The 27,167-nt window shown below is 51.9% G+C and overlaps 9 protein-coding genes across 9 annotated transcripts; 3 read left to right on the plus strand and 6 right to left on the minus strand.

Moving 5' to 3' along the window:
• Positions 1–656: 656 nt before the first annotated feature.
• Positions 657–1,592, plus strand: DACRYDRAFT_80567 (kinase-like protein). The gene is made up of 4 exons (XM_040776453.1): positions 657–821; positions 870–944; positions 1,007–1,231; positions 1,286–1,592. Exons 1-4 carry the CDS (start codon positions 663–665, stop codon positions 1,487–1,489), a joined length of 663 nt encoding a protein of 220 aa, XP_040627993.1. The 5' UTR covers positions 657–662; the 3' UTR covers positions 1,490–1,592.
• A 469-nt stretch (positions 1,593–2,061) lies between these two features.
• Positions 2,062–2,550, minus strand: DACRYDRAFT_33139 (uncharacterized protein; the record flags this gene model as incomplete). Its single annotated transcript, XM_040774367.1, has 1 exon — positions 2,062–2,550. A coding segment is annotated over one exon (489 nt), but the record flags the coding sequence as incomplete, so codon positions are not given.
• A 727-nt stretch (positions 2,551–3,277) lies between these two features.
• On the minus strand, positions 3,278–3,977 carry DACRYDRAFT_53670 (uncharacterized protein; the record flags this gene model as incomplete). Its single annotated transcript, XM_040775190.1, has 2 exons — positions 3,278–3,400; positions 3,462–3,977. 2 exons carry the CDS (start codon positions 3,975–3,977, stop codon positions 3,278–3,280), a joined length of 639 nt encoding a protein of 212 aa, XP_040627995.1.
• A 47-nt stretch (positions 3,978–4,024) lies between these two features.
• On the minus strand, positions 4,025–5,679 carry DACRYDRAFT_116913 (FAD/NADP-binding domain-containing protein; the record flags this gene model as incomplete). The annotated part of the gene is made up of 5 exons (XM_040770283.1): positions 4,025–4,489; positions 4,539–4,909; positions 4,959–5,258; positions 5,312–5,512; positions 5,563–5,679. The coding sequence occupies 5 exons, from the start codon at positions 5,677–5,679 to the stop codon at positions 4,144–4,146; spliced, it is 1,335 nt and encodes a 444-aa protein (XP_040627996.1). The 3' UTR covers positions 4,025–4,143.
• Positions 5,680–5,982: 303 nt separating this feature from the next.
• Positions 5,983–14,404, minus strand: DACRYDRAFT_22883 (uncharacterized protein). The gene is made up of 46 exons (XM_040772997.1): positions 14,153–14,404; positions 14,032–14,100; positions 13,844–13,981; positions 13,686–13,790; positions 13,520–13,637; positions 13,122–13,470; positions 13,045–13,064; positions 12,911–12,992; positions 12,383–12,865; positions 12,271–12,335; positions 12,090–12,221; positions 12,021–12,038; positions 11,638–11,968; positions 11,494–11,585; positions 11,234–11,444; positions 11,136–11,179; positions 10,913–11,087; positions 10,798–10,862; positions 10,608–10,747; positions 10,454–10,558; positions 10,219–10,408; positions 10,076–10,165; positions 9,849–10,023; positions 9,790–9,796; positions 9,591–9,739; positions 9,521–9,538; positions 9,410–9,468; positions 9,318–9,357; positions 9,081–9,265; positions 8,851–9,029; positions 8,774–8,799; positions 8,564–8,723; positions 8,267–8,508; positions 8,098–8,217; positions 7,928–8,049; positions 7,778–7,880; positions 7,609–7,727; positions 7,509–7,556; positions 7,263–7,456; positions 7,199–7,212; positions 7,074–7,146; positions 6,972–7,027; positions 6,825–6,922; positions 6,640–6,774; positions 6,188–6,590; positions 5,983–6,139 (listed from the first exon to the last, which is right to left on the minus strand). The coding sequence occupies exons 1-46, from the start codon at positions 14,269–14,271 to the stop codon at positions 6,132–6,134; spliced, it is 5,874 nt and encodes a 1,957-aa protein (XP_040627997.1). The 5' UTR covers positions 14,272–14,404; the 3' UTR covers positions 5,983–6,131.
• A 440-nt stretch (positions 14,405–14,844) lies between these two features.
• On the minus strand, positions 14,845–16,356 carry DACRYDRAFT_22884 (uncharacterized protein; the record flags this gene model as incomplete). Its single annotated transcript, XM_040772998.1, has 5 exons — positions 16,224–16,356; positions 15,759–16,178; positions 15,398–15,711; positions 15,258–15,338; positions 14,845–15,204 (listed from the first exon to the last, which is right to left on the minus strand). Coding segments are annotated over exons 1-5 (1,061 nt in total), but the record flags the coding sequence as incomplete, so codon positions are not given.
• Positions 16,357–17,958: 1,602 nt separating this feature from the next.
• On the plus strand, positions 17,959–19,754 carry DACRYDRAFT_53440 (cytochrome P450; the record flags this gene model as incomplete). Its single annotated transcript, XM_040775177.1, has 7 exons — positions 17,959–18,148; positions 18,209–18,530; positions 18,583–18,731; positions 18,785–18,900; positions 18,944–19,347; positions 19,450–19,620; positions 19,670–19,754. 7 exons carry the CDS (start codon positions 17,959–17,961, stop codon positions 19,752–19,754), a joined length of 1,437 nt encoding a protein of 478 aa, XP_040627999.1.
• Positions 19,755–20,330: 576 nt separating this feature from the next.
• Positions 20,331–21,964, minus strand: DACRYDRAFT_22885 (uncharacterized protein). The gene is made up of 5 exons (XM_040772999.1): positions 21,678–21,964; positions 21,209–21,628; positions 20,844–21,157; positions 20,714–20,794; positions 20,331–20,662 (listed from the first exon to the last, which is right to left on the minus strand). Exons 1-5 carry the CDS (start codon positions 21,742–21,744, stop codon positions 20,504–20,506), a joined length of 1,041 nt encoding a protein of 346 aa, XP_040628000.1. The 5' UTR covers positions 21,745–21,964; the 3' UTR covers positions 20,331–20,503.
• A 1,127-nt stretch (positions 21,965–23,091) lies between these two features.
• On the plus strand, positions 23,092–25,668 carry DACRYDRAFT_22886 (cytochrome P450). The gene is made up of 5 exons (XM_040773000.1): positions 23,092–23,457; positions 23,516–23,986; positions 24,033–24,148; positions 24,197–24,876; positions 24,935–25,668. Exons 1-5 carry the CDS (start codon positions 23,268–23,270, stop codon positions 25,017–25,019), a joined length of 1,542 nt encoding a protein of 513 aa, XP_040628001.1. The 5' UTR covers positions 23,092–23,267; the 3' UTR covers positions 25,020–25,668.
• The last annotated feature ends 1,499 nt before the right edge of the window (positions 25,669–27,167 follow it).

The raw sequence follows: 27,167 nt of genomic DNA on the forward strand, positions 1-27,167 counted from the left end.
TGTACTCATCTGGGTACGACAAGCTGACCACTCGGCCAGTGCCGGAGATTTGCGATCACCTTCACAAATTCAGACTCTCGCCTAGGTGATGTCGACAAGAAATTCCGCGAGCTGTGCGAAACACTTGCTGTCCACAAGCAGACCGCCAAGAATGAGCAGCATCGTGCCAATACCGATGCCGAAGCATCTCTCATCCGCGTGCGTGTTCCGCTCTGTCCTGTTTGCAAGCTGGCGATTTATACCCCCCACAGCAAGATTCGTTTATAGACACGCCTGCGGTTTCTCAAAATCATGGCTCGAGTCCTTCGTTGACGTTTCCATGGATGGCAATCTTCGACTCGTTAGCATTGTCCACGCTTCTCCTATCTCTGACTTACCAGTGTTATCTAGTGCAATGGCGAAAACACAACCAGGGGCGCTGGTCAAGAATCTCGGCCAGTACACTGTGTTGCTTAGGGACGAATTGGCGATCACCACCGGTGGATTTGCTGATATCCACAAAGCGAAACTCACGATCAGCCTGGAGAGTCATTCCCTGGACCTTATCGTTGCTCTCAAGCGGTTCAGGGGTAAGATGACGCAAGAGAGGACTGCGCAGGTACGTCTCTCTCCGTGTCTGTCCATCGTATTCGTCTGATCGAGTCTAGCGTCATGAACACGAAATGTCGATCTGGAGCGAACTGCGCCATCCCAACATCCTTCCTTTTTTAGGTCTAGCGCGGCTGGATGAACTAGGCCCATGTTTTGTTTCGCCCTGGATGATGCATGGAGATGTCCTCAGCTATCTCAAGGAGTATCCAACAATGGACAGGGTTCGGATCGTATGTGGATATTGCTATACTGTAGGTCACTAAAATAAATCAGTACAGATACGCGGTGTAATCCAAGGCATTACCTACCTGCACACACAGAAAAGGCCCGTAATTCATGGCGATATTAAAGGGGCAAGTACTTGTCATTCATTCGAGTGAATCCTGTTGCTCACATGCTGTCATCGTTTCAACAGCTCAATATACTTATCTCGAGTGAGGGATTTCCCGTCCTTTGCGATTTTGGGCTGTCTATCCTCCTCGACCCCGATGTCGACCGTGCCACCACAACTACTGCAGCCCTTGGCTCACAGAGATACATGGCGCCAGAACGTCTCCTTCCAAGAAGATACAACCTGTCTATGCATCAGAGTCGCACGCCCGCTGCGGATATGTTTTCTTTTGCAATCACCGCATTTGAGGTATGTCATTCTTGCGAAGAGCCCTTTATTCAACCTCAAACGGATGCTGTTCAGATCCTCACTTCCATCATCCCGTTTGTGGGGATATCGGGCTTCAACGCTGGTATGGAAATCGTAAACGGAAGGCGACCCGACATTCCTGAGGTCTACTACAACAATCCGGCACACAAGAACTTGATTGAGTCTATCACAGGATGCTGGTGTGAGCGACGGGAGGAGCGGTTGACCGCTGTTCAAGTCCTCGAACTTTTGGGATGACCTCGATTTCGTCCCATGTTGTTTGGAGCTAGTCATGTTGGAAGCGCTTTTCATGTGGGATCGCTTCTTTATCTTACAAGATGATGATTACATTGTATCTGCACACAGATTTGTATTAAACTTATTATCATTGTCCAAGCGGACATCACAATTCACGTGAAGCCTCAGAGAGCAGGGAAAGAGCAATCCCTCGAGCAAATTGCAAAAATATAGCGAGTACACGTGCGTGTCACATGTTGCGTTCTACGAGTTGTAAAGTAAGTCACAGATTTCTACCATTTGTGGAAATTACGTTGAGGGTCAAATAGGCGCCCATCGGTAGTTGTGGAGGGAACGCCAAGAGACAGCGATATACAATTATCCCCATTGTACAGTCGAATCTACGCAAATACTGTTCCTTACGCTCTAGAAAGGAGTCGGAACAAAGAGAACAACAACAAAAATCGGAATTGTAAGCGTGTTCCATACACCTGGGGCGGGCGAGTCGCATTTCCTCTTGCCAATCATATCCTATATGCCTCTATGTCGCATGAGATGATTGACATCGAGTCCCGCTATACCTCAGTCTTGCGCCTAGCACGGAGCTGTCTCCTGAGGAGATTCAGCGCAGCAGCAGCAGCGGCGGCTTTCACCTCCCGCCTATCTCCTTTCTCCAAACACACCTCCCCTCCTTCCTCTACGACAACCCCATTCGGCCCATCGACACCCACGAAAACCGTTCCCACCGTTCTGCCACCATGTTCCGCCGGACCAGCAACTCCCGTGACGCCTACGCCGAAATCGGCCCCAAACAGCTTCTTGATCGCGCTCGCCATCGCCCCCGCTGTCTGAGGGGAGACGACGCCATGATCCTCCACTGTCGGGCGTGGGACTCCGATAGTGTACTTAGCTTCGGAAGAATAGGTCACCACACCCCCGACGAACTGCTCGCTGGCACCGGGGATGTCCGTGATGGAACTTGCGATCAGCCCCCCCGTGAGGGACTCGGCGGCAGCCAGTGTCCGACCTTGTTGTTTTAGCAAGCCCAGAACGGCAGTCGCGAGGGTAGACACCGGTTCTGACTCCCAGGCTTCTGATCGGCCGGTGAGAGGCCAGACATGCTGTGAGTGGAAGACGAAGTCTTCTGCTCCTAGCAACTGTTCGATGCGCTGTGACAGGGCGAGCAGGGGCGTCTCCTCCGGCGCTGGAGTTTCCGTCCTTGAGGATACTGGCTGAAGATAGACGTCCACGCACGCTTCGGATGGTGAGGCGACTGTGATAAGTGTGAGTTCTGGTGGAAGGGAGGTGAGCATGGACGAGAGCCGTTTTTCAATAGAGGTCGCCGTGAGGCCCGTGACTCGGAATCGACTGTACCACGCCATGAGTGTTGTTGGGGGTGGATCTACAGAGCGTGGAGTGAGCAATGAAGATTGGGCTATTTATGAGCGTACCAAGGACGAGCGACTCTGCAAGTCAGGACGTTTGACTCTGCCAATGAGGACGTGCGACTCTCTTAATCAGGACGTGAGGCTTTGCCAATCAAGACGTGACGGAGGATCGACTGCTAATCCTGGGCGGTTGCGACTGGTGAATTCGTTGTTCACCTCAGATGCGCTCGACTCGAGATCAACGTCTTATCCCCTTGGATGTCGGAAAGGACAGTGACTGAAAGATATTCCCGAAGCATTGAAAACTGTCCGACGAACGCGTGGATATCACGTTTCTGCATCGCACGTGCGAAAAGGAGTGTTTTCCAAGTGAATTAAACAGAGTTGGATTGGAGTGGAAGAGATGGAGATGAATACACAGTTAGACTGGTCTGTCCTTGCGCGAAAATATACGCCAGACGGACTTGCGGATGGGCTCGACGGCAGAACGGGAGAACCAAGGGGAAAGGTACAGCGACAGACCGATACGGACTGGAAGAATAGCCTGAGGGAAAATATTGTTGTTAAATATCCAGAAAGAACGGCGACAACAAAGAGATACTCACCTTTGTTAACCCATACGCAAGGACGACGTTGGCGACGTCGCCTGCTATCCACTCGCCTAACTGTTCAGCCTTGTCACTGCTCTCCCTTCGAATCTTCTGCTCATCCTTCAACCTCCTCCTCCCCTCCCTATCCAGCTTCTCATACCCAAACCACCCATACCTGCCCCCAATCCTCTCTGCCGACTCCCCGCCTTCCCTCACCCAGCGACGCATCAGCTCTCCTCCCCAGCCCTCGCCGCGCGTCGCCCACTCCACCGTGCTCTGCCCGACACCGAGCCAGCGGGAGGCGAAGAAGAACCCAAAGAGGGGAAAAACAGCTGTGAGTTCGTGCAGAACGCCGAAGGAGACGATGAGCGAGGGGAGAGGGGCGCCGGTGCGCTGCGAGAGATTCGTGAGGAACTGCATGTACGGCAATGTGCGTTTTGATGGTGGTCGAGGTGCTGTTGAGCCTGGTGTTGAACTAGGTAGTGGGGCCTGTGTTCCCTCTGCAAAGCGCCGGACTCTTGTGGCAAACATCTTGGGCAAGTGAATGCAAGATGAGGTATGGCACACAGAGTGTATGGGTATTGAGGTCGTCGTCGAAGGCAAAGACGGCTGGGGTGCCAGCATGGTCGCACCGCCTCGAGAAGTCTATCGACACAACAACAAAGTGTACAATAACTTCATTCGTGGCAAACTATATCTACACCGTCTTTGGCGTATCCCAGAGCGTCGTGAAATCGAACTGGATGCCCATGATCGCCTCAAGCCCAGCGTTCAAGTACGTCTTCTGCGTCTGCTCATCCCCTGCCATAGCAAGGCACATCTCCTTGAGTAGCGGGTCGTTCTCCCCAATCTTCTCGGGATCCTCAGTATGCAGACGCACTTTGTTCCGCGACGACACGGGGTTGATAATGTCCTGCCAGATCTGCTTGCGGATCCGCGAGTAGTCGTCCAGGATCGAGGGGGACGCTTGGCCCGTGAGGATGCCTTCGAGGCAGTCGGCCAGTCCACCGCCGTCACACAGACCACCGACGAGTCCCATCCCACTGCAGGCGAGGGATGAGCACAGTGTATCCCCCGTTGGTAGTCGCTTACCCGAATGGATTGCACACATGCGCTGCGTCGCCTGCCAAACACACTCTTCCGACTCTGAATGTCGTTGCACACCTCTGATGCAGCTTGTACGGGCTGATCATCTGCAAATCATATTGCAGCGGCCTTGGTGCTCCCTTGGGGAACATAGCGTCGTACTTCATCGGCTGGCGAGCGATGTACTCTTCCCTCGTCAGCCCGGGTACCTCCCCGTAGGAGCAACGCCAAACCCCGCCCTTAGCGACGCGGGCGATGAGCGCCCAGTGCTCGGGGTCGACGATGAAGTTCGAGTCCCACATGCCGTATTTTTCAAAGGGGAAAACGACGTTGGTCGCTACGACCGGTTCCTCCCACGTGTGGCCTTCAAACGGCAGCTGTGCGCACCGGGTCAGCAGGGGATTACCTGCAGACAGAACAACATACATCCAAGAGCTTCCTCACGGTGCTTGCTGCACCATCAGCACCCACGACCCAATTTGCAGTAAATGTCTTCGTCCCCTCCGGCGACTCCACCTCCACGCTCGCTGCGTTCTCATCCGGGGAGAGCGCGGTAACCTTATGGTTCCATAGCAACTTGACGTTGTCGCCATATACCGCCAGGTGTTTGCAGATGATGAGTCCAAGACGGTGCTGGTCAATGCAGACCGCGCGGTCGTCGTCGCCCAAGTCGCGGTTAGGCAAGCCAGTGATCGTGCGTCCATCGAGGGTTTGCCAGCGGACGCTCTACGCACCTCAGAGATTAGTCCCCAAGTCGTATACGAAGTGACAGAGCGCACCCCGACCATAAGCCCCTCCTCTCTGCACTCATCGATCAGCCCCGCCTTCTTGAGCTCCACTACCGCAGGACGGCTGTAGTACGCCGCCCTCGGGCTGGTATTCAGCGCTGCCTCTTGCTCGAGTATCGTCACCGGTACATGGAGCATCGCCATCCGGAGTGCGACGAGCAGGCCCACGGGACCAGCACCGACGATGATCACCTGTGTGTCATGAGGGTTAGCTTGTGTGTGGGGAGGGAAGAGAGACGCACGGATTGGGACGTGTCGGCTGGGACGGTTGCGCGGAGATGGGCATCACCGTTCGCTGGGACTGGAGCGTGTCCATTGGTGCTTAGCGCACTTAGACCATTGAGAGTAGCGGTGAACATCGTTCAGACCTCGTTCTAGTTATTCTAGGAAGCGTCGAGTAACCACGTCGAGATCGTAGGAAGGTAGATGTATGCGCCTATTTCGCGCCCTAGAGCGGTATGTATTGACCCCTGCAAATTCTCATCGTGGAAGAATGTTTGCCACTGTCCAGGAACATTGTGGATGTCAATTGGATAAGATGAATCGGCTGACAGGTGAGGAATGGACAGGTGAGCACAAGGCGGGTAAAGGTTCGAACGCGGCGTCGGCGGAAGCGGTGACAACGGTTAGGGCGTCGTCCAACTCTTGGCGGTGAATGCCAGGGCATTAACATCTACTATTCGAACGATGCGATACAGTACAATGCAAGGAGCAGTGTATGACATGAACTCGGTATAATCGGGTATACATGCAATGGTTGTCCACTAGAGTGGGGTGTACAGGGCATTGTCAACGACATGCAGAACTATGTTTACGCATCTAGTCTAATATCAGCATCAATTAGAGAGCAGCTAGGAATGCACGCACAATAAGATGACCCAGTAATGAGCGTGCTCAACGCCGAAAGCTGGTCCTCATTAAACTTGTCCTTGTCCTCACGCCACGTATCAATATGCGTCTTACGGAACATCCTCGCAGTCTCGGTAATAGTGGTTGAGATAGGGATAGGATCATATGCATGCTTCTCCAAGAAGATCATGAGCTCCGGGCACCAGCTGGGTACGGTGTACGGATATGCGCCGAGAAGCGCAGATATACCCAGGATGGCAGAGTGCACGGTGCGCACGGCGATTGCAAAGTTGGGATCGGAGCGGGGTGGGATGGGCGTCGCTTCGGCTCGGAAGACAAAGCGGTCTTTGAATGAGATCACGCTGTGACGCGAAGAGCAGCGAAGGATGCCAGATAGTGTGTCAGACGCTGCTTGACGGACCTGTAACGCAGGGTTTAATCAAAGCCGAAGTCCCCGTCGTCCTACGTACCTCCACGACTTCGTCCATCAGCGACTCCTCCAAGACTGACAGGATATCCTCCACCGTCTCGTCTGATAACGAGGGCAGCTGCCGGAAGTACAGGACCTGAAGTCCAGGAATGGCGTATAGCCGGACCTTCCAAGACTGAAGCGTCATCAGCGTGATAAACCTTTCGCAGAAAAGTATGAGCCTACTGTAGAAGTGCGGATCACATCGAACAACGTGCTGAGCACAGATGAAAGAGTGTTCCGGGGCATCGGAACGCCGTTCATGCGAATCAGCAGCATTGCAGCTAAAAGGGGTTCAGCGTCAAGTAACGACAATAATCCACATGGACGAACATCGAGCAGCCAGATCCGTAGAGTCCTCCATGATAAGCATCCGGAAGAGCTCAGGACTGGAATATGTTAGTCAACGTACGCGGAGCGAAAACTGTGTCCTACATCATGGGGAGTATATATTGAAAAGCCATTGCCGCATTTATGTCATGCAACATGCCAAATAAGAAACGTACAACTTAAAGTTTACGGTTAGTTGAGAACGGAGCAAATACCGATTCAATACGCACGAGTGCCGGCAACCCTGTTGACATCCCATCAGCAATTGTAACAGAATCAGAGCGATCTACTCACTTGTCGTACGTCGAGTACGGAGCCATCGCACCATGTAATCGCTCCTCTCGCCATTTTGGCAGTTGGGCTATCAACTGGAGGAACTCATCCAGCTTATAGCCGCTCTGCAGACCCATCACATCTCGCTGCGGAGATGGATCTCGGCATTCACGGACAAACGCTTCTGCGGTCGGGACCGATACTCGCGGTCGCCACTGCGATAAATGATTAGAAGAGGATATCACTTCTCTGGGACGTTGCTCGCACCTTTAGCTTGACATATAGTGTGAATGCCTCCGAGATGTAAGTCCGTACCTGTCGTGATCGTAAGATCGTTCCTTGACCCTCAGAATGACCCTAAGCTTACTTCTTCATGCTGGCTACCAACTTCTTCCCAATAGCGATCAAAGAAATTGTCAGCCCAAGCTGAAAAACGCCAGCCTAGATCTGCATCAATCGCCCGAACGAAGCTTTCCTTTTTGACCACTACGACATAAATGAGACACGAGACACCACAAACCTCAATGACCAGTCACCTTCAAAGGATGATTGATCGTTGAAATCGACCTCCAACCCATTCGCAACGATATAATCAACAAGAGGTTGTTGACGACGAGGATCCCTGTTGGTTGCAATTGTCTACAAAAGCAAATGAGCTGCGGAGATAACAAAATCCTGGAGAGTACCGTTATGAACGAGCACCAAATACCAAGGGTGTCTGTCTTGATCGATTTGAATGTCGTTGGAAGCTGGACTCTCAGCCAGTCCCACAGCGCCTTCTGGCTGTCAAGCGCCCAATGCTTGCTTCCTAACAGAATGTGTGAGAGTCTGAGAGGTCGTTTTGTTCAGCACATGCCCGTAATGACTCCCGCAAGGAACTCAGCAGCGGCTCGCTGCTTATTCATGTCATCGGCAACAAGAAGCTCGTCCAGCACAGGTCTCATCGTCGCTAATGGTGCATCACCTATGAGCTGGACTAGAAATTCTGTCAGCGTATCGTCATTGCTTTTGATCTTTCAACCCACAAATAGACTTGATGCAAAAGATGGCGTCAGGACTGGTAGATTCTGCCTGAGTTTCTTCGCTCAAATAGGCCGCGTATTGCCTCCAAAATGCCTCATCCAGCACAGCAGCGGAGACGGCCTTCACGGCCGGCCGGGAAGCTTCTTCCCATTCCGATATATGTCTTGATCGTTGAGGGAAAACGTAGCGGGTGTCATCATTCCTCCATGCAATCCAACCGGAGGACGCTTTGTCCTGTACCTCGCTGATATGTATTCAGCTGATCAATTTTATTGAATGGTTCTTATGATATGACTCACATGTAAGGAATGTCGTCTTCTCTTATGGGTGTTTTGAAGGCTTGGAGATACTGTGCGGTATACTCATTTGTCTTCTTGGGGTGTATAATCTTCTTGTAAGGGTTTTGACTCCTGCTGATGGTAAGATCGTACGGTGTGGGACAGAACGTCCTAAATTTGACTAGATGCCTTGGTCAGGGGAAGCAACAGCAGTTTGTTGAGCTGTCTTACTAAATCGTAAGGTTTTCTGAATCGATCTATACGTCGGTTGTTCAGTACCATCCAAATAAATGGAGCAAGGTATTCACCTCTGGGCATAGTACCGTACACGAGGGTTCGGATTGATCACTGCTTTGAAGAGCCATTCCGTCCAAACTGCGTTGGCTGGTTGGTCCCGCCGGGTCAACGTACGTAAAAATCGTATTGCCAGGATCGAATATTTCCAGTGTGTATTCGGGCTGGTGGCAACGCGCAGGAGGATGTCTACCTGTAGCAATATTTGTAACGTTACCGACTGTAGATGGAAGAGAACACATACTGTATCTTGGATGGCCTTTTCAATCTTCTGCATTCTCATGATTCGATTCTCAAGGCATTTCTTGATCAGCACATCACTCTCCACCTCAGGTAGCACAACACGAAGGAGCTGTTTAGCTGCGTTATCCGGCCCTGGTGTTTCCAATAGATAGATGAGATTGTTGGGTTCGGCAATAGTACCGATGGCTATAAGGCATGTCACCCCGCAGAGCCTACACGTAGAACGCTGAGTACACACCGTTATCGGCTAGCGCGGCTACGCAGCTCTGGATAGAAGGCTACTCTTCACATCAATCCATCTGATCAGAGCACTGACTCCAATTTCCTTACCTTTTCTTGATGCTGGCATCCAAAAAGTGCCTCCACAAACTCGGGGGTTTTCTGAGGCTCTGCAAGGACATCAGCACATCTTGTCAAAGGAGACCTGGGAAAGTCAAGGACCTGAACACGCGTAGCGAGCTGGCAGCGGAGGTTAGGAACATCTTCTGTATCTCCTAATCACGGCACATACCAAAATTAGGCAAGTTAAGTGTATACAGCGCCCCTTTCATTCGATCGGCGTCTATGCCAGGTTGTAGGGCATGATACAGCGTTGGGAAACACTGATTTCGCACACCGTCGAAACCTACGCAGATCAAGGAAAGTGTGTTTTGGGCCGCTCTGTAAAGATCATTAATTTGAAAAAGGATAAATGCGAGTTGGTATCTTACGCCCTGACTGTAATGAATGATCAGCACTCTAAATCTCACACATCGGACACTAAACTCACTTGTTGGGAAAGACCAAAGGCTCCACTCCAAAACATCCATTACCAAGTCGCGCTCTAATTTGCTTTGCCGCCGGTCCAAACTGTTCCAGCGTAGCCTCCCAGCATGCAGCAGACGTGCCCGACGAACCCAAACCATACGTGGCCACAACTTCTGAACAGGCACCAACCGTGCAATCTGAGGACATTGATAAGAGACTGCGCCTTCCAGTGATTGAAGGTGATAATACCCTCTTCTCGTTGTTATACTTCTCCTGGACAGTTTTATAATCTTCGGCCGCCTCACCATATTCCAGGAAGAAGGTGGCTATCGATAATACCTGCAAGTAAAGTATGTCAACGATGAGCGAGATCAGACAAATTGGTTACTTACAATCATTGCTACAGGATCAACGGCATTCTCGTCACCGTGCTGTCGCAAGAACATAGATGCCCGGTGAACGAAGTTTCCGAAATCTTCTTTCAAATTAGCGATATATTGCCACCGGGGATCTTGCTCGTCGGAGAGAGGGAATCCAGACTCAATCGGACTTCCATGAGTAATGAATTCGGGTATTTCGTCCCTGAAGAGCCGTCAGCGTACATCATGGTGCGGCAAAACCACGTACAACACGTCACCAATAGCTGAGACAGCAATAGCTTCCTCCATTGATACGTGCTCTTTCCAAAGTGTTTGTATCCCTGTGAAGCCATTTCTCACGAAACAGAACAACCTTTGTGACTCATGAGATGAGAGATAGACTCGATCGTAATATGACATACCGACAAACATCATTACGCCACACAGCATCCCGTTCGACACTTTCGTCGAACAGCGACTTCAAAGTGGCCAGGGTAGGCTGTACCAATTCTTGGAGAATCTGCATGCAGAGAGCGACTTCGCCTTCATTTGGTACGTGCCACTGCGGTCTCACTTCAGTCAAAAACACGTGAACCACTTGAACTGACCGACCTCGACTTTGACGTCCTGGGGCGCGTAGTTCTTGCCCCAATAACGATGATGATTCAGTTTGAAGTCTTCGAATGTGTTCAATACACGATCAACGAGGAGAAAGGATCAGGCATACCAGCACTTTCCCATGTTTCCCTATTCACAAACCAGGTATTTTGGGGATATGTATGCGACAATGCTAGGAGCAAATCGGACAATAGCTCGCCGGTCCACGTATAACCATGCTTCGAGTATGTTTTGTCCCGCAATAATCGCAAGAGTGATAGGAGATTTTCTTTGTAGGGAAGCAACTATTACGCGGTCAGACATCACATGGGAGTACGATGGCAGGTCCTCACGCTCTTGCCGTTTCCATCCATCAGACCCCTTAGTAATCCAAGGTCTGCAGCAAGACTGAGTCAACCTGTCAGAGAATTGATATTTGATGTCAGCTTACTCCAATGGAATGTGGCGTCTGAAGAGCGTTGTTGTCCCCATTGTGTTGATCGTATTGAGCTAGCGCCGTTCTCTAACTCAGACCGAATGACGCGCTCGCAATGGGGCAGGAACTGCGCCATGGATTTCGGAGGATTACCATTGGCAACACAGGCGATCAAGCTATTGATGCTGCCTGCCGCATTGGGGCGAACGTTTTGGGTCACGTAGTCCTGCAAGAAAGAATGAGCTCGTCCCCATAACGGATGCTAGAACACTCACAAAGACGAGATTCAGAACGAAATCAAATAGCGGTTCGGACAAATGGGTGCAGATCTGATTGCAAACAGCGAACACGGTCTCTAGCAAGGGGTCTTGGGACGTAATCAGTACCGGGGCGTGTTCGCAAATTTCATATATGCGAACCTTCTGATGCCCCCTCCGGGTCTTCTGGGAGATTGTCCATCATCAGGAACACTCGTCCGAAAAAGCTCGATAGCCACGTGGAGAAGCGAGATGTCGATTCTCGCAGAAGCTTATCTTCGTCGCTTTCGCCCGCCACTTCTACGATAGGTGACATGGGATCGCCACCGTCAGCGATGGTTTCGAGAGAGACTTTGGGTATTGTCGGGGACCGAACAGTCTGCATCTCATCGTCGCTTTCTCCAGCACCATTTTCCATAGGCATTTCAGGAACTGTGAGATCCCCGATCTTGATATGCTGTAGCACTTCCAGCAGGAAACTGGTGGTCAATTGCTATATCATTTGTCAGCCATTATCCACAAATTCTAATACTCATCATTCTCACAGTCTTTGTGGGGTCGTTCTGGAAAACAATTGTGAGAGGTGTAAATGTGGGATGAGATTAAAAACTCACAAGATCGATACCAGGTACGCAGAGCTCAAGGATTGTAAGTAAGTGTTTGGCTCCAGCTGGAAAGATAGTTCGAGAGACGAGCGCTGGACCACAGGCACTGAGAGCACTGATAACAGCGGTAGTGCGATCAGTCTACGAGCGAGTCAATCCCTGCGCTTACATCATCAAAGAACGTTCTCACCTCCACCAGAGTTTCCAACGCATCCGCTGCGCGCTCCAAGATAGGCTCGATCATTATCTCAGGTTCTAGAACTCTGTCAGCTTGGACCTTGTATATGCACACAAATGCGGACCCATAGAGCAAATGCACTTGATGGTGCTCATCACATGATCGAAGATTGTCGGGTCTTTCGAGAACATCGCCAAGAGGACAACGGTCTTAACCGTCACAACCAACTCCCTTCTCATGTCTGTAGTGAGCCTTCTGAACAACGGAGTCTTACACTCCGGATCCTGCTCCTCCGCCCAGCGCTTCGAAAACTGGTTGACAACATGCCGCACCAACGCGCAGAGGTTGCCTGTCCAGGAACCGGAATTGCTTGGATGAAAGAACGACTCGGTGGACACGATGAGTCGTGCAAACGAATCGAGCGCTTTGGAGCCCGCGAGATACGTCTTGACCTTCTCGTGGTGAGGCTTGAACAGGTCCCGGAGGAGACCATTGGTCTTGTGTCCTGAAGGACCAGGTGTGAGGATTTCCGGGGTGGAGAATCCCGAGGAGGCGGATGCGGGTCCATCTCTCGACATGGAATAGACAATGATCCGTGCGAGGGAATCTGGGGGTCGTCAGTAAAGGAATGAGTATTTACTTTCTAACGCACGGATCTCCCACACCGGAGGCGGTAATCGCCCAATCTCGAAACTGGCTTGCGTATCTGTAGATGTCCCGGTGGCGAGGGATCCCTGGATTCACACTTAGAATAATGACAGTAACATCAAGCGCATGTGAACTGACTGTATCTGCCAGAGGAATGCCTACGAGGAAGGGGAGGATTGATAGCTGCCCTACGGGAGAGGAAGGGGAATACGCACTCATTGTGGCCAAACACTTGATCATCATGAAGTTCCACTGCTCCTCATCGAAGATCCCCACATCCTTGAACAGACCCTTCCACGCACCCTTGGGCACCGGGTCTTTCTCCCATACAATACGCTGCTTCCGGCCCTCTCTTGCGTCATCGGGGATCTCCCGAACCCGCTTGGGATCGCTGACGGTAGGGTCAACGTGCAATTCTGCAACCTGAGACAGCATCTGGAAAGACCGCGCATCCCAAACGCTTGAGTTGAACGCCTCCCACAGCTTGAAAATCATGGGCATCCATGAAGTAGGATGTGTGAGAGGCAGAAAGGCGCTCATGTAGTACTGTGCTTCTAACAGAGTCTACAAAAAAATCAACCGGAAATTCGTTGAGAAGGGCGATGAGACCCACATCAAGGTGCGCGCCTATGATGCCAGGCAGGAAGGTATCCAACATCTCGTCGGTTTCGATCGGATGGAAGAAGCGCTTGCACGTCTCTGCAAGGTTACCAAACTGAAGGGGCATAGAGCTAGAGCAGATCAGCTGGTGTAATTAATGACAAATATCTGGTATTTACTTTAGCTCGAACTGGCGACGGTTGAGGAAGGTGTTCTTCTTCAGATACGCATAGATAGGTTTCCAAGGAAGGCGGATGTCATCAATAGTGATGTCATTCTTCGACCTGTACCTCAGTTGTCAGTTTCGCAGCATTCAGGAGCACATCATCACGCTTACCTCATTAACGTGCCTAACCGGTCGACGGACATAGACACGAGTGGGTATGGGATGCCAGGCTGCACGATGAGCTCGTAGTACAACTTGCACATCGCCACACGCTTCTCTTTCGGTAGTTCATACTTAAGCGACATCCAACTACCATATGAGTCAGCAAAGTATCTTCGAACTTGTGGTCAGAAGCATACTATACGATCATTGCGTCTGCCTGGAGTACGCCAGGATCATAGTCTTTCGCAAGGGTCGCCTGCGCGAGCCTAAGAGCCGATCAACATGCCACACATGGGGGGCTTGGTAGAGCAAACGCACCTCCTGAGGTAGAGGTCCAATCGCTCCTGCATGACCTCATTCGGTTCGCGGGGATAGGGCAAGAGCGCGCTGTCGTGTGCCCATTTCTCCTCCCAAGTGCGCTTTCTTGGAAGGGACATGACTGTATCGTCTGCGTGTTCTTGTTACTGTATGCTGAATGCCCTGCGGTGGTCTGTGTTAAAGGATATGTGTGCCTTTGTAACCCTGTGCGTAAAAGGATAGGAGACACGCGTGTAGTACGGTCGGGTGAGGCGGGATGGGCGGTGGGGCGACGTAACAGCTTGCCCCTGGTTCGCCTTTCACCTGACGGGTGGCGGTGATGGTGGATGTTCAACCGTCTGAGAAGCAGCCAAGCCACAGGGATCGCGTCTTCTCTCGACACTTGTTCCACGTAAGCAGTTCAAGCAACAACGTCAATACTCGAGAAACGTCCACTGTAACGATACAAGAGGGGAGACGCCTAGAAAGGGTTGTGATGCAGCAAGGTGAATATATGTAGTCTGTTGAATAGGGTTGTCCATCCGCATACGATTGTACGATAGGAAGAGTCATCAGAACGTCACCGTTGAATTCGAAAGTGCCTGCACAAACCCTGCAGTGGATCGCATTGTTGTCGCATGTACAAGGGCAGGCAACCCACACTCTGGGACCAGGCATACAACACACGCGTCGATGGCAGATAGTTATAAACAAAAATACACTATTGATATATAGTTCAATCCACGATAGAAAAGTGACGGCGATCAAGGGCACCACAAAGTTTTGCGTGTCTGCTCATGCGTGATACATCCAGCCCTGCACGAGTCCGCGATTACTCTTATCCCCTTCGTCACAAGCCCTAACACACATGACGTCGCAAGAGCAGCCATTCAGTCAATGGTCTTCAAATCATCCTGCGATTCCAACGCCTTTTCCTTCGCCTGATCCTGAACCGTGAGAATAGAACTCATAGGCAGGCTTGAGCTTCCATCTGTCCCTAGACTTTCTTCCAAGTTGTGTTCTCGTCGCATCGAGACAGATATTCCTGCCGCAGCAGGGCGTACTGCGTTCATCTAGAATTGTCAGGTCAATGTTAGCTCCGATCCTCTGGACGGAAAGAACACACATTAGTGGACTTCATCGAGCTTGCTATCGGCAGGATGCGGACAAAAGCGGTGAGAAGCATCGGCACGGTGAAGGACATTGTCTAATATATCCCATCAGTCCCATCTGAACGCATAACAGAACGATAAATAACATTCGTACCATCAGCGGCTGGGTGATGTCATACCAGAAATAGACAAAGAGCAGTTGTTTCTGATACAGAACCACCAGGACGGTGATGACGATAGTGTATAGCATGTTCCCGGCGGAGAACGACCTGAGGGCGATCTGGGCCACGGTCATCATCTTGAACTGGTGACTCATGGCGCGCCAATAGACGAAGGAGATGAGCAGGGTTACTAGGACATTGTAACCGCAGTGAATGGACATGAAGAACGTGGCGCTGTGCTCCAGGAGGTCGTCGAATGTTGCAGCTGCGGGACGGAACAAACCGACCCAGGTGACGATGCCGGCCGCTGTTGACCTGTCAGCTACCTGAAACAATTTTCATGGCAGTCCATACCGATGGTACCCAAGTACAGCAGCAGCAATAATGCCAGCACGCCAAAGTACCCATGCTGTCCTCCAAGACGATCATTGTTCCGGAATAACTTGACCGCCCGGAAAAGCATCACACAATCCGCAAATGCCGTCTTCCATTCCCAGGTCACGACCGAGCCGATAAACCTCCAGTTCGTCGCGTCCAGATAGTACATTGCGAGTGCTACATTCGTTTGGTCGTTATTGACGATTCCGTCCAGGCATCGCATATTGCGGAAGATAAAGTATAGATAGTCAAAGAGTGTCAGGCCCATCGCTATGCCGGCTTGTCCCAGCAACTCCCGGGGAAGCCAGCCAAAGATACGGACGGAACTGTGCGATGATGCTGCTCGGACATAGGATAGGAGGAAGAGGAGTATGGCGGTGATCATCGTACTCATGCCTGGGGAACGTCAGTACTATAAGAATATTCACATACTGGACGCACCAAGAAGCCATTGTCCCATGATTGCGCCTGTCACGGTGTAAGTGGTCATTTGGGTGAGTATGTCCATGTCGGGCTGAGGAGGGCTGAGATGCTAGTAGTAGTGTGGTAGTAGTGTGCTGAAAAATGTATGACTGGGAATAAACTTGGCACAATTGAGCTTGAGAGCAACGAAACCAATAAACAGAAGCACAAGAGTGGAGGTGTATGGTTGAAGGGAGGCAGACTTGTCTCAACACTCGAAATATATGTCGATCCCTTCGTCTGCGTACGAACAACACCATGTGCTAGAGCAATTCGATCGCATGGTGAACCGTTCTCTTGGCTAGTGTCCAGAATCTCAGCTCGCAACTAGACCAAAATAGAGCACCAGAAAGGCATCGGTCCCGTTTTGAACAAGAGAGTAGGGCATATTGGGAATACTCCATGCGCTGATTAGGCAACCAAATTTTCTAGATCTATCCGGTCACTCGGTGCAGTTCGCACGGCAACATGAGTGGCAGTCACAGAGACAATGTCTCCCCCGGGAATAGGGCAACTCCGTGCGGCATAGGCGAAGGTAGTCGACGAGATCATCAAGAGTGCGAATATTTTGCGTGTATAAATTTGCCTTGTGCGAGCTCAACATATGAGCAACTAGATGTGACCGAACGTCATTGGCCATGGTGTAGAAATCCCGGGCAAAGGGACCGAGGACAGGTCAGAAATTTGCAGGATGAGCGGATCCGGTAGCGCTCCACAATACGAAATATTAATCACAGAACAGTCCACTAGCGGAACATGATAAGACAAATTATTGACCGGTGGAGTTTCTTCCGGACTTCCTTTTTGGCAGGGTTCGATCGCCGCCCTTTTTTTTTTGTTTCCGCTTACCAATCATCACGAGCCACGTCGTGCCCCATTAATGGAACCACAAACAGTCACACACGCCTCAATAAGCTTACCTTCATTTCTCAAGCCTCAGAGATTCGCTTCAATTTGCAACCTCATTGTAACCTCCAGTCCGTGTCTGTTGTAATGATTTCCAAATTATCGTCCTCTCGCTTTCTATTCTCGTATATTTGGTGCTATTCTCGATCGATGGAGCTGAAATGTCTGCGATTGATTCTCCAACGTTCTTGTCTATGTGACCCGATGAGAGATGAAACGCACTCCGTTTCGTCGGTTCATATTCTACTCGGTTCTGCGGTGGTTCATGTCGGACGAACGGGATGATTATTCGGCAGCCCGCCTCTCCTAGACAGGAGAATCTGCGCCCTTACGAAACAGTCTATCCGCGACACATATTTGGGAGGGATCGTGTGGTATGGTCACATCGTGAGAATCACCCCTCACATCCTGGAATGAAGAGTGCAAATCGTCTATTGCATTTCCTGTGCGGGACCGAAAAGCAAGCCTCAACATGACTGCTCATCCGCAACACGCCATTCCTCTGCCCACCTTTCGTTGGGATTGCCCGGTCACCTATTATCCCCGACAAAGTAATGGCCTAACCTGTTTACGCCTCACAACGGCAGTTGGAAAGAGCTCTATGTTTTTCCCTGCACAAGCATGCTTTGAGCTGTTATTCCGCCGACCGCAAGTGAGAGGTTCTTAAATTCAAGCACTTCCCGTTGTTATGCCCCGCTTCTCGTACCGGCTCCCTTGATATTCCCCTGCTCGGCAAAGCCGGCTTGTGCACTTCGTGCCCATCGCCCGTCTCATACGTGATCTCTAACAGAGCCTGATTCCGACTCTAATGGCATTCATATTCCTTGACTACATTTTTGGTGCCTTTCTGGTAACCTTTGCGTACTTCCTCAAACAAAAGAAATCGCCGACACTACCGGTTCCGCCGGGTCCTCAGGGACTGCCGATTATCGGCAACGCTCTGCAGATTCCCAAAGAACGCACTTGGTTGGTCTACGCTGACTGGGCGAAGAAATATGGTTCGTCTGCGCTCTACGATCTCCGATCCTAGGGTGACAATCAACTGCCGGCGTGTTTAGGTGATCTTACCCACCTGACTGCTTTCGGACAGCATCTCATCATTGTCAACACGCGTTCCGCAGCTCGCGAGTTGCTCGAGAAGCGCAATGCCTCCTACTCTGGAAGGGTTCATATGACTTTTGCAGGCGAACTCATTGGCTGGAAGAAGAGCGTCGCCATGGTCGAAGGACCACGGCACACCCAGACTCGTAGGATGGCCCAGCCTTTCATGAGCCTGAGCAGTGTGCGAGCTCAGTATGGGGATGGAATGACATGTGAAGCACACAGGCTTTTGCAGAACTTGCTCGACTGTCCGGACAAATGGATGGAGCATTACCGATCGTTGGTGCTATTCTCATACTGCATTTGAGGTCGTTCTTGATGCTCGATGCAGGAGTGCGGGGGCCTTCATCATGCTTACAACTTACGGCACTCAGCCGGGAAAGGAGCGGGACGCCCTGGTAGATGAAGCCAAGTCTGTGGTATACCACTTTTCGGTCGCGGCTACCCCAGGAAACTGGATGGTTGACTTCCTCCCCTTCCGTAAGTACGACGTCATCCACCTGTATTTCCAGAGTGTCTGATGCCCCGACCAGTCAAGCATGTTCCCTCCTGGGTACCTGGATTCGGATTCAACGCAACAGCCAAAACATGGCATGACGAATTGGAGCATCTCGTAAACTCTCCCTTCGATCGAGTCAAGACTTTGATGGTATGCCGTCACTCAATATGGTGGCTCATCTAACGGGATGTAGTCAAGACATCGCATGACTCCTTGTATTGCTTCCAGACTTCTGGAGAACAATCCCGATTTCGAGAGCGAAATGCTCATTCGCTGGCTTTGCGGCTCGCTCTTCGCAGCCGGGGCCGACACGACAGTCGGTGCCCTAGCATGCTTTACATTGGCGATGACCAACTTCCCTGCGGCACAGCGCATTGCCCAAACAGAGCTCGATGCTATTGTTGGTCGCGATCGCCTGCCTGCATTTCACGATCTCGACCATGCACCTTATGTCCACGCTCTAGTGAAAGAGGTGCTTCGCTGGGGTATCATCGTCCCCATGGGGTTTCCACATCGGCTTGCTGCACAAGAGGACGACGTCTACCAAGGTTGGCGGATACCGGCGAACACGTTGCTTATGCCTAATTCTTGGGCAATGTCACGGGATAAAGCAGTATATGGCGATGATGTTGAAGACTTCAGGCCAGAACGCTTCCTCGAGATGGACCAGGAGAAGCAACTCATGCTTGGCTACGGAAGTCCAGTTTTCGGCTTTGGTGGCCGAGTATGTTTGGGACAACATGTGGCATATGCAACCTTGCTTATCCAGATTGCAAGTATTCTCGCTACGTTTGATATATGCGGAGTGATAGGAAAGGATGGAAAACAAATCGCCCCCGGAAATGTGGGGTTTTCGACTGGGGTGGTCACGTAAGTATTGCCTGGCCCTTGGGTTTCCAGGTACCTGACAGCAGTCCAGGCATCCCGACCCTTTCCAAACTGTTCTCCGTCCACGGTCGAGGGAAGCAATGGAGCTCATCCAGGCCGCGAACGCGTTCGAGTGAGCGGACATGACTGCGACGTAATACCTCCGTGCATGGAACTTGCAGTTGGATAGCACGGGTCCGCTCCGCCAGTGATGATTTCGCAGTTAGATTGAGCTCATGGTTGTATGCTATTGTATGGATGGTGGTTTATCGCTCAACTAACCCCTCGACCCGTCAATTCGACGAGGCATCCTATTGTATGGTGGATCAGGGAGACTTCCGGGATTTGAAATCAACCTCCAGAGCATACAGAGCCAAACTGAGCAGGGTCTGTCCTCTCCACCTGCCACCGAAAGTTTGCCGAGACGGAAAAATTAGGCATTCGTTCAGATTCAAGGAGACTACTTATAGAATTTGTTGACAAGTTATCTAAGGGGAAAGCTGAAGCTCAGGGCTTGATACCCCTGAGTATCTAATCTTCACGGGGGCGTTCATATGGGGTAAAACTTACTTCGACAGGACAACCCTGTTACCTGTCAAACAGACTCCCGGCGTGAACAGTCCAGCGGTCTAGATTGGGTTCAACCTCCAATGTCTCGCACTTCACGGATCCGTCCAGTCGATGTTTGAGATCCGTTATGATGCAAAACTCTGTCAAATGCCATTGCCATTTCGAAGTAATCAAGAAGTCTGATAACAGAAGACCAAGAAGAAATGATACCCGCCCATACGAGCTCTCAAAAAATGACCAATGCGATTTGCTGTCAAGATCCACAACTCCGGACCGCACAGCTAACCCTCTGTAGATGCGCTTCCTCTACACGCGATCATGCATCCTCGTCTGACTCGAATGCCTTCTGTTTGTCCCCCTCTCCTGGTGACAAAGAATGCATCGGCATGCTATCGGTTGTGTAGTTATCCTCGAGTATTTCCTCCCGGCGCACTGCGACGGAGATACCGGAACCAGGTCCCCTAACTGGTGTCATCTGGATGTGGAGTGAGAAGGTGAACCGGCTCAAGAGAGAAGGAAGTCTTACGTTGGTGGACTTCATAGTGCCAACAGCCGGTAGAATGCGGGCGAAGGCGGTCAGAAGCATAGGTACCGTGAAAGACATGGTCTGCGGATACTGTCAATAGCTCTCCGCTGAGCTGGCATACCCTGCTTACCATGAGCGGTTGGGTTATGTCGTACCAGAAGTAGACGAAGAGTATCTGCCTCTGATACAGAACCACCAGAACAGTGATGAGGAGGGTATACATCATGTTGCCTGCAGAGAAAGATCGCAGTGCCAATTGGGCAACCGTCATCATCTTGAATTCATGGCTCATCGCGCGCCAGTAAACAAAGGAGATGAGGAGAGTGACAAGGGTGTTGTAACCACAATGAATGGACATGAAAAACGTCGCGCTCTTTTCGAGCAGTGTATCGAAAGTGGCCGCTTCAGGGCGAAGTAGACCAACCCAAGTCACTACTCCTGACGCTGGAGGATGGTGAGCAACATGAAAGATGACCGCCGAGAGAAACGACTTACCGACGGTACCGAGATACAACAGGGAGAGAAGCGCGAGTACGCTGTAATATCCAAACTGGCCGCCCAGACGCTCGTTATTATGGAAAAGCTTGATGGCTCGGAGGAGCATCACACAGTCGGCAAACGCAGTCTTGCACAGCCATACGACGACCGACGCAGTGAACCGCCAGTTGGTGGCATCGATGTAATACATCGCGAGCGTCACGTTGGTCTGAGCATTCCAAACGACTCCAGAGACGAAACGCATGTCCCGAAAAACAAAGTAGAGGTAATCAAAGAATGTGAGACCTATTGCTATGCCGGCCTGGCCAAGGAGCTCGGGTGGGAGCCAGCCGAAGAGGCGTCTGGAACCTTGCGCGGAGGCACCCCGCACGTACGAGAGAATGAACACGAGCATGATTGTGTCCATCGTAGTGATGCCTGGCGATAGCGTCAGAGTAGAGAGAGTAGAGGAGGAGAATCATCGTACCAAGCAGCCACTGACCCACGACGGCGCCAGCAGTAGTGTACGTTGTCATCTCTGTGAGCTCATCCATGTTGGGAAGTCCAGAAACGGGTCAGGAGTTTGCTCTAGAGAAAAGTTCGTTCCTGTGAAGTGTCCTTTATAGGGGAAAGTGATGGAGAAACCGCCGCAACAGTACACGGGCAGAACTAAACCGCATCGGAGAACGATTCTCAACAACAGTGAAGAAGCAGAGATCAGATCTTCTCCAGGTCACATCTGCATACATTGAGCGTCAAAATTAGGCGAGATACGATCTTCAGGCCCAGGCGCATGGCGCGAGATGTCAGAGAAGCTCGAGTTCGCTGGAGGCTGGTTACCCTGGGTACGGGGTGAGCAGTAGCATCGATGACAAGTCTAGTCGCCTAAGATATTGGCTCCCACGTTCCCGGTACATTGCGCTACTTTTGGACGGGAACCAGACACACGCAAACTCGAAAAGCTTGCACGGTACACGTGTTGTGGAGCACGAAAAGCTTCAACATCTCCCTATAGTTTCCAAGTGGGTGCTACGGTCAGAGGCGCCAGGAGCAGAAATTGGACCGTCCCAAATTTCTCAATTCGTGCAAGTTGTGCACCACGGCGGTTATGTGTACCAGGATGTATGCAATGTGATGGCCACAGAGAAGGAAGATCTCGGAAGGGATGATCTGGTGGAGGCAGAAATAGAGTCGCACTTTCTTCCGTGTGTCCTCTGGCGCCTTCACATGGACTCGGCTCCGGACAATGCCGTCCGATACTCAGCAGCGCCTTCATCAACAACACAAACAAATCAAGCCCAATTGGAGCATCAAGATCTCGTGACCAGGTCGCTTAGGAGCCACATCGCCGCCACACCAAGTGAAGAAGAAAAAAAAATCAGAAACTCAAACTGTTGCCCAATTTTAGGGGGCTTTTGGCTCTGACATCGATCTCATGTTGGTCTAGCCTTCTTTCCCCATGCATCAACCGTACATGTACGCTGGCTAATTGGTCGTTTGCTATATGAAGAACCCGCCGTTGTAGGCCGAACAGAACCAGGTTTGCATGCCGGCAAATGCGGGCCGCTCTGGTTGCTGGTTCCTTGTGTCGATGCGGCAAATTCAGACAAGACTGAAGCGGGAGCCTGGACCCGTCCTGCAACATTCTCTCACAGTGCCTGAGAATCCTACTTCGCCAAGAAGATCGGCGTCAATATGCCCGACACAACATACAACCTCCATGTTTTCCCATGGGAGTCTAACTGGACTTGCCAGGGAGGTCATTTGCTGCACTCCTGAGATGATACGTTCTCTTCTCTTCTTGCATCTGCTGGTCCGCTTCTACGGGCGCAATACGAAGCCGACGAAGCCGTCTCTTCACCGTTGATCAAAGTGTTGGTCGCCACCGCAAAGGCTTATCCCCTGGAGCTCCTGATAGAGTTTTTCCAAAAGGCACCCACAGAGAGGTACTCTGTAGGCATCCAACTGGATCACGCGTCACTTCCCCCGCATTCCATAGAAGTGCGCTGTCCAGACTGACTTTGTCTTTCGATCTCTCTGCACAGATCTTTCGTTCCCCCATCGTGAGATCTGAACCATGGCACTGATTCTGCTTGACTACGTTTTCGTTCTTGTTCTTCTTTTCTTGGTTTACTCGTTTTGGCGCCGCCGCAACTCGGATCTGCCTCTCCCTCCAGGTCCTCGTGGACTGCCCGTGCTCGGAAACGCCCTGCAGATTCCGCAGGAGCGACCTTGGCTTGTATACGCCGAATGGGCAAAACAGTACGGTGAGTTCCCTACATCCATTCTCCCTTCTCCCTCCCTAACGTCGATGAGCATACGCAGGTAGTCTGACCCACCTGACGGCCTTCGGAACCCACCTCATCATCATCAACGACCGTAAGACCGCGCATGACCTACTCGACAGGCGTAATGCGATCTACAACGGGCGTGTGCACATGACATTCGCAGGGGAGATCGTCGGGTGGGAGAAGAGCGTCGCCATGCTTCAAGGGCCGCGACATATCCAGACACGCAGGATGGGGCAGACGCTTATGAGCCTCGCTAGCGTACAGCAGCAATGTGGGGAACGGATGACTGCGGAGGCGCATAGGCTGCTCAAGAACCTGCTCGATAAGCCCCAGGAATGGATGGACCATTATCGCTCCAGCGCGGGGGCGTTCATCATGCTTACGACGTATGGGACTGAGCCTGGCAAGGAGCAAGATGCGCTTATCGCAGAAGCGAAGGAGGTGGTCGAACGGTTTTCTGTCGCGGCGACGCCGGGTAACTGGATCGTTGACTTTATCCCTATTTGTGCGTGGGTCCATTCTGCCCTTGTGTTTGCTAAGGTCGCAGGTAGTGAAATATGTCCCGGCTTGGGTGCCCGGGTTCCGGTTCAACGCTACAGGGAAAACCTGGCGCAGCCAGCTTGAGCATCTAGTCCACTCGCCATTCAACAAAGTGAAGACACTGATGGTGCGCAACTTCCCGCTAGCACATCCCCAACAGCTAACTTGGAAATAGGAAAAACACGCCGCCCCGCCATCGCTCGCCGCTAACTTCCTGGAATCCAACCCGGCCCAGAACGAGGAGCTCATCCGCTGGCTCTGCGGGTCCCTCTTCGCCGCCGGGGCGGATACGACCGTTGGCGCGCTCGCCTCTTTCACACTGGCGATGACGAAGTTCCCTTTGGCGCAGCGGGCCGCACAGGCAGAGCTGGACCGCGTCGTTGGGAGGGACAGGCTGCCCGTGTTTGCCGATTTTGAGCATATGCCGTACCTTCATGCGCTGGTTAAAGAGGTTCTGAGATGGGGGATAATCGTCCCTATGGGCTTCCCGCACCGGCTTTCCTCACCTGAACAGGATACGTATGACGGATACCGGATCCCGGCTGGCGCGCTGCTCTTACCGAACGCATGGGCGATGTCCCGCGACACGGGGGTGTACGGGGCAGACGTAGAGGTCTTTCGGCCCGAACGGTACTTGGAGATGAAGGAACTGCAGGGGATGGCGTATGGGATGGCGTATGGAAGTCCGGTCTTCGGGTTCGGCGGACGGGTGTGCTTGGGACAGCATGTAGCGTACGCGACGCTCCTTGTCCAGATCGCCAGTATTCTCGCGGCATTCGATATCTCCCCTCCGGTGGGGAAGGACGGGAAACTGGCTGTGCCGGGCGAAGTGGGATTCTCCAGCGGGGTCGTCTCGTACGTCCTTTTCCTTTTTTGAGTCTCTGTGTGGTGGGACTGATGGCGCATACTGTAGGCATCCGGAGCATTTCGAGACGGTCATACGGCCTAGGTCGGCTGAGGCGAAGGAGCTTGTCCAGGCGGCGAACGCCTTTGAGTGAGCTTACTTTCCACATTTCTGTCAGGTTTGGGTGCACGGTGGAAGGACGTATTCGGTTTATGCAGTCAATGGATACAGGTTCTTTGAATCTTTTACAACAAGGTCGTAAATTCGTGCAGTCATAATTCCGTATCATACCCTGGCCCATAGATCCCCTCCTTCCTACCTCCCGGTACCCAATCGCATCACTCAATCCTCATCCTCCTCCAGCACACTAGCCTTCACATGTACATGCTCGATACCTCTCTCCGGCAACCTCTCTGCCTCTCTAAGGACATCCGCTACCGTCGCTCCCCGCTCGACAGTAACGAGCAACCCGTGTTTCCTCACTCTTCCATCCCCTAATTTCTCATACGGGCCCTGTCCCCCAGTTGGGTAGAGCCAGAAAGCAACCCCTCCCCGTAGCACCTGTTCTTCTCTAGGCCGGGTATGTAGCTCGTGTGCTACGTGACCCGAGTGTAGGAGGTAGCGCGCAAGTGCGCCCAGGGAGGGCTCGGCGGTGCTGATCTCGTCCAGTGCGGAGGCGGCGAGGAGGGACTCGAGGATGAGCCCGGATTGGGCGAGGTTGTATGGGAATGACCTGGATGCTAGGGGGCGGGAGGACATCATGCGCTTGGTTGGGTGTATAGTGTTTTCCGTAGGAGAGGTTATGGTGGTCGTGGTTATGCTTGGACTGGAGAGTTGCCCGGCTGGCTTATGTACCGCTCTGAATGGACGTTTCAACCTGATGTTGCTGATGGTGCACAGCCTGCCGACGCTGACAGCTCACAGTTCACGGCTAACGGTTGGCGGCTGACGGTTCACAGCTCACAGCCCACAGCTATCAGGTCAATCAGAGGTCACAGCAATATTAGGCGCTGTGCACGGGGTTGGAGAGAGGTAAGAGCGGTGGATGGTTATGACTAGGATGACTAGGACGATGACTCGGTAGGTCGGCGGCGGGTTACGACATTCGACGGCGCTGGGTTGGACGGTCCCTTACTCCGACTGGCGGCTCCGGGGATTCTGGTGTCCGATCTCTGATATCAACAACAATCAAACAATGATAATATTAATGTTTAAGCAAAATTCGACATGGAACAGAAATAGAGCTAATAGAAATAGAGGGAAGGTTGGAAGGAGCGAAAGGAAGGAAGTAGGAGAGAAAGAGCGGGTTGTTATGGTGATGAGTATGAAAGGAGAAAGAGGGAAACGGGGCCGTGGTTATGGAAAGGGAATTGTACATAAGAAGAGCGTTGATAGTTAACTTCGTAGAGTTGAATATAAACGGTGATATAATATTAGCTCAACAGTGTAATATCACCCAGCTTCAATCTTATTCAGTATTTCCATTACAAACGAAACGATAAAAGCACAAAGGAATAAAAGCATAGAAACATTCAATGTAAAAAGTGACAATTAGTATGTGATAATAAGAGAGCGGAATCAGAATGGAGGCTGATTTGTTGTCTCTTCTCGTTGCTTTCCATTACTTTCATTCTCTCGTCCTCTCCATCGTCTGCTTGCTTTGCTCACTGTTCTCTGCTCTACTCTTTCGACGACGACGACGACTTCTTGTCCAATACAGACATTGTACAATACTTGACAGGCGACGGCGACGACCAGGATACGGGCGAACAACGGCACCAGCTCCCTCAGGCGACAAAAACAACGCGCATACATCTATCTCGGTAGACACCGACCAAGAGCGCAATGGTCGACCCGCGCGCGTCCCTCCTCCCAGCCTGGTCGCTCCAAGCCCGTCCTTCGCCTCTCCCAGACCTATCCTCTCCGCCAACGCCCATGCCTCTCCCCACGACCCTGCCCAACCTCCAGCCAACGCAGCCGCTCAACATCTCCCGTAGGCGGGACGATGAGCGTGCGCAGCTGAGAGACCGGGAACCCCTACCACCGCCTATGGGCTCTCTCCCCCCTCCGCCCCAAGCAGCGCGCAGTACCGCTCTCCTCCCCGCGACAACTTCTGCCGTCCCTCCCCCTCGCATCACACCTTCACCCGCAGGCCGCACCCTAGGGCTGGGGATAACCGCTCCTCAGCTCCCGTCGCTGCAAGTCCAGACGACTTTCCCGAGCAGCAGCACCACTCCCTCACAGGCACTCGACCGATCCCTGCTCTCCCCCCTCTCCACCCCGGGCAGCGGGGGGCGCGATT

This window comes from Dacryopinax primogenitus, assembly GCF_000292625.1.
Source record: "Dacryopinax primogenitus strain DJM-731 SS1 chromosome Unknown DACRYscaffold_11, whole genome shotgun sequence".
Lineage (NCBI taxonomy): Eukaryota > Fungi > Basidiomycota > Dacrymycetes > Dacrymycetales > Dacrymycetaceae > Dacryopinax > Dacryopinax primogenitus.